Raw genomic sequence first — 6,278 nt, forward strand, 5'->3', positions numbered from 1 at the left:
TGTTATAAATTAAGCATTGAAATGATCATCCACTTCTTTACCAAACTCAAGCACTATGATCATCCACTCCTTTACCAACTCAAGCACTATGATCATCTACTCATCAAGCATTATGATCACCCACTCATTTACCAAATTAAGCACCATCTTTGTTATTTTATGTATTGTTGTTCACTATAAATACCATCACTCATCTCACTCTTTTGTACACCATAAACAAGAACAAGAGTTTATAATCAAAACACCATTACATCTTCTTCTTCTTACTTATAATAAACTCTCTCACTTATAGTAGTGTTATTTGCTTCATACGGGTATTAAATTCTACTCTTATTTAAATTTCTCGATACTATAAATTATAAGTTATTTCATAACAGTTTATAACTTATTAAATATGTGAAAACATGTTATTGGCTATATTAAATGTAAAACAAAAGCAAAAAGGTATCATAATCTTAAGAGTAGGTAAAACACACACAAAAAGGTTTCATTACATGTAAACAAAATAGATCGAACAACAAGAACATAGAGCATAATAATTCAAAACAAAATTCCTCGTGTAAAACAAGACTCGCGCGCACATTATTAATAAAGCAAAGACAAATTTGCAAAAGCTCTCACATGTAAGGATAAAACGTAGACAAAAGTGGGTAAACTGTAGACAAAAGATAAGAAGACAAGAGTGTTGTCTCTAGAGAGAGCTGAGAAACTGAACCCAAACGACTTCTGCACTCTCAATGGTCTCACGTGAGAACTCCTCAGCTGCTTTCTCCTCTTTCCACTTACGCAAAACCACAAGATACTCCTCATAGGACTGAGACGCTTCCTCTATAACACGGGAGAGATTCCCAACGATCTTCTGAAAATTCATATCAACTTCTTCCTTCTCGGCCTCAAGCTTCAACACCAACTTCTTGATAGCAAATATCTTAACGTACAACGCGTCTCCTCTCTGAGCCAAAGACTTGACCAACGCAAACTCAGCCTCCACTTTCTTCTGCTTCTCCTCGGCCATATCTTTGAGCAACCTAGCACGCTGCTGCGCAAGTTGAACTCGCTGAGAGGCCTTGATTCCTTCTTTTATAATACTTCTGTACATGGACAGCCTCGAGATATAGCTCTCAGAAGTTGAGCTTAGTTCCTCATAACGCGCAGCCATCGTCAGTATCTTCTCGAAATCAGTACGGGTGACGAGCTCATGTATCTTTATGTTACGATAGCTTTTCAGTTTCACTTTTAGCTTCTTTACTATCTCTGTTTTTTCCTTAGAAGAGGGTTCTTTGATTACACCTCGGGACAAAGTTTTAGTTTTATGCATCTCAATAATTTTGTTCAGGGATATTAGGAGACTGGAGGTCTTTGATTCTGAGCCCTACATATCAAAATCAAATCCATCGATAGAGTGCTAGAAAGCAGTGATCCATAAAACTTTTATTCCGAAGAATTATCATGAAGTTTGAGTTAGACAGGGCATTTTCATAAAATAGAAATTATATGAAATTTAAGGTTTTGAATCGATATCTTTTTATTTTATCTATTAAAATATAAGTTACGACTTTTTTTTATGTGTAGTTTTTTTTTAATTTGGACTACTTTTTAGAAAGTTATGACATTTAATGGTTTTATCATGTATTTTTTAATAATAAAACCTAAGGACATCATTAATGACCCATCTACTATATATAACCAAAATATAATATTTTTATATACAAAATATTCAAATAGTATATAAGTTAAATACAAAATAATCTTGTTGTTTCGCATATAGTATATATATATATATTTTTTTTTTTGACAGCTAAATACAAAATATAATATTTTTATATACAAAATATTCAAATAATATATAAGTTAAATACAAAATAATCTTGTTGTTTCGCATATATATTAATTCAGCAAGATAAATATATAATAAGATGCAACAAATACATGTGATGGTTTGAAACAATTAATTAATTACAGCATGTAAATTATAAAATTATTATATATAAATAATTAATTACAGCATGTAAATTATAAAATTATTATGTTTGAATATTTTATATAAATATATGGTTAATATTTAAAAAATATATAATGTAAGACAAATATCTATATACATATATATAGGTTATTATTAAGTAAAAACGGTCATGCATATCAAAATCTAGTTGATTATTAAGAAAATTAGAATTTAACTGGGGCATGTGACTACTTTTGTCGCTTACTACATTCGCGCCTGTTGGAAAAGCTTCATTGTTTAAAAGCCCTGTTCGGGAACGCGCTAGGCACTAGTCGGGCGGTCGGGTTGGGCCTAGCGCCTAAAGAGAAAATCGGAGATTAATCGAAAATTATGCGGGGCGAAATTTTTAGATGGTTTACTGTGTTATAAAACATGTTAATCTTTAATTGTGTATAACATTAATACATTTTCATGTTTAAGATTGTATAAAACACACAAATAGAATATATAAACTTATATATAGTGTAATTTTCATCAAAATTATGAATATAAATGATATTTATAAAATTTTAGATCAAATAAAAAAATAAAAATATTATTAAAAATAAAATAAAAATAAAAAATAAAAAAATAAAAAAATAAATAAAAAAATAGATTAGGCGGCCGCCTAGGCGGCTAGGCGGTCATTTAGACGGTCTAGGCGGAAAAAATCGGATATCCGATTTTTTAAACCGATTTGGCATAAATCGGGGGGGAAGAGTGACGCGTAACGCCTAGGCGAGCCGCCTAGACGGCTAGGCGGCCGATTTTTAAAACAGGGTTTAAAAGTAATGGGAATGTTGAAGTATAAAAAGAAACCTGGGAAATAGATTCTTCCTTGATGATTGCTTCTATATCATACTTTGGTATAATGATGGAAGCATCCTCCTCTTCATTCACTCCATTTCTGTCGTGGTTAACACATCGCCACGCACCTACCAAACACACACACACACAATTTCTATTGATGTTATTTTGCTTCTTTTTTTGGACAAAAGGCCACAATCCATACTAATCTTTCTATGTGAATTCTCGTTGGCCTAATAAAGGATGCAATTCGGCACTATATCACTACTATCACTTGGTTCTTTTGATGTTAATATGCACAACATTGTATTATATAAACCTGACGATTGTGAAATTCCTAGAGATCCAAAAATCCTTGAGCCACCATTGTAAGTGCTAGACTATTGAAGACTTTCCGCTGATGAACCTGAAAGCAAAAAATAATAATATATTTTATGGGTTTTTAACTAAAGTTAGGATTGCTAAGGCCATGATTAACCCGGGTTCTTAGGGTAGGGTTTTTAGATTCGGCTAAGAACCAAGCTTTTAACTAAGAAAAACTAAAAATTATCTCTTAAATAAGAGATATTAGAGCATGATTAACCCGGAGTTCTTACGATAGGGTTTTTAGCGGAAGTTAAGAAACTGTTTCTTAACTTCCGCTAAGAACCCAACTCTAAGAACCCCGGGTTAATCATGGTAGAGCATGATTAATAGGGGTTTTTAGGGTGGGGTTCTTAGCGGAATATAAGAAATCGTCTCTTAACTTTTAACTATCAAAATTAAGAACCGGCTCTTAAATAAGATATTGAAGAACCGGTTCTTAACTTTTTTAGTTAAAAGTTAAGAGACGGTTTTTTTATATTCCGCTAAGAACTCCAACTTAAAAACCTTCCATTAATCATGCTCTACAAAAAATAAACTAAACGCAGGATCGATTATGGTACAGTCAGATGAAACATTTAACTTACAGTATTCTTTTTCATCCATCCTTCCATATTTTGTTTGATAAGTCTCACTTTCAGCACCTACATTTTCAGCCATTTAAGTTTTAACTATTTAGTTGATAAAGTTCTAGTACAGTATAAGATTGTCATAAGATTAAATCATAACAAATGATAATTAAATCAACGTGTACTTTCAAATTCGATCTCATGTGTTTCCACACTACTCTTTGCTTTTGTAGTTCCTTCTTCTACAACAATTTTTGTTGCAGCCGCAGCTAGGATTGAACGGTAAACATATACAAATATAAGATTGGATCATAAGATTAAATCATAAAAATGGTAAAATTAATTCTATCAATGTCTACCTTCAATTTCGATCTCATGTGTATCCACACTATTTGTTTTTGTAGTGCCTTCTTCTATAATTTTTTTTGTTGCAGCGGCGGCTAGGATTGAACGGTAAACATATACAAATATAAGATTGGGTCAAAAGATTAAATAAATCATAACAAATGATAAATTATATCAACGTCTACCTTCAAATTCGATCTCATGTGTTTTCACACTACTCTTTGTTTCTATAGTTCCTTCTTCTAAAACAATTTTGGTTGCAGTCGCAGATAGGATTGAACAGTAAACAGATACAAATATAAGATTGGGTCATTGGAGTAAATCATGACAAATGATAAGTTATACCAAAGTCTACCTTCAAATTCAATCTCATGTGTTTCCACAGTATTTGTTTTTGTAGTTCCTTCTTCTACAACAATTTTTGTTGCAGCCGCAGCTAAGAATATTGATTGGCAAATAAATACAAACTAGGTGTTTGCCCGCAATTTTGCAGGTAAAGTTATATTATATAAAGAAATATATATTATCTTTACACTATTATAATTTTTGAGTAATAATTAGAAATTTAAAATTTTAATTTTTAATTTCAAATATTTGGATAACCAAAAATTTAAGTATATATTTTTAGAAGATATATGAGATTTAAAATAGTTCAAAAACATAAACCTTAGTCAATAAAAATTTTTCTCTTACAGAATAAAATATTATAATTAATTCAGATAATTGGTTGTAAAATTACTTTATATTTTAGTTTAACACATGAAAAATCGAAAATACTCTAGCTCTCAAGAGAGAGAAAAAAAAAAGAGTGTATTTTTTTTGTGTAACTCCAATATGACCAATACAATGATCGTAAGCTTTTATCATGAAAGATCTTTTGTAAACGGTTTTGTGTGGGTTTTAAAAACAAAAAATTTATAATAATTTCTTACCTGCAAATATAATTCTTTTATATAATAATATATAACCATTAAATTTATATAACACACAAAATTCTTTAGATTTTAAAACGAACATTTATTGAAAAATAAGCCCTTTTGTCAAAAAAAAACATTTATTGAAAAATATCAGTTGATGCACCATGTGTGGTTCAACGTTTTATCTCCACACGCATACACAAAGTTACCTTTGATTTGTTGTTCAATCTCTTCCAGCTGTTTCCTTCTCTCAGAATCTAAATCAAACACACAAAATAATCAAAACAAACTATGCGTAGGAGAAAAAGAAGTACAATAGGAAGCTTTGTGTTTATATTATACCATTTTCAATAGCATCCATAGATACACCAATTGTAGTGACATGATCAGCTCTAGGTTGTTTACCACCAAGATGGGCTATAATCGAAAAAGACAAACGGAGACCATCTCATCTTCAATGAATTCTAATACAATTACAATCAACATCTTTGATACTTTACCTTCAATTTCTCGGTTTATTTCGTCCATCATACTCGAACTTTGACCACTAACAACTTCAGTCTATAGATCCAAAGGTGCACATAAACAAGAGATTAGACAAAAATAAGAGCTTGAACTGTTTTTCTTGTTTTTGCAATAATTCTTGATTTAGCCAAGATTGAGTGTTCAACATCAAAATTAATAATCTTTTAGGGTTTACCTTGGTTTCTTCCGACAGAGACGAAGATATTGTAGTTCTCTGCTCCCAACTGCTCTCCTCTTCACTCTCTTTTGTTATCGCTGAGAACATATTATAATGATCTTAGAGAAAGAGAATCCTTTGTTCAAAAAAAAAAAAAGAGAAAGAGAATCCAACACATGTAAAAATAAAGAAGATATAACTAAAGCTCTGATCAATTACATTGACGCTCTAGCTCTTCGGAGATATTGATATCAGCTGCAACCATAAAAGATCCAAAATCAATGCAGGATATTTAGAGAGCAATCAATATTTTAATAATTTAATTATACAAAATATTAAGTTCATCTGCATAATATTGTTTGCACTGAAATTCTTGATTTTCCAACGTTAATAAATCGCTGCTTCCTTCAGCCTGGAAGGAATATAAAGACATGCAAGTTAATTAGCTTGATGATCTTCAGTTTCTTGTTCCTTTGTTACTTGTGTGTTACTTACCTGGCAAGAAACATCATGAAAGCTTGACAGAACAAGACACATTGCTAAACTCAAAACCACACAGTTCCTTCCCATCGCAGAAGTTGTCATTACAATGACCAAGTTGAAGATAATGCCTT

At 31.2% G+C, this 6,278-nt stretch overlaps 1 protein-coding gene across 1 annotated transcript; it reads right to left on the minus strand.

The window, feature by feature from the left end:
* Positions 1-477: 477 nt before the first annotated feature.
* Positions 478-6,278, minus strand: LOC106330254 (NAI2-like protein). Its single transcript, XM_013768757.1, is given in 14 exon segments — positions 478-1,372; positions 2,801-2,916; positions 3,108-3,194; positions 3,900-3,989; positions 4,080-4,160; positions 4,251-4,307; positions 4,421-4,501; positions 5,192-5,239; positions 5,325-5,399; positions 5,483-5,543; positions 5,683-5,762; positions 5,884-5,919; positions 6,001-6,076; positions 6,160-6,278. Coding segments are annotated over 14 exon segments (1,659 nt in total). The 5' UTR covers positions 6,250-6,278; the 3' UTR covers positions 478-691.

This window comes from Brassica oleracea, chromosome C3 (genome assembly GCF_000695525.1).
Source record: "Brassica oleracea var. oleracea cultivar TO1000 chromosome C3, BOL, whole genome shotgun sequence".
NCBI lineage: Eukaryota > Viridiplantae > Streptophyta > Magnoliopsida > Brassicales > Brassicaceae > Brassica > Brassica oleracea.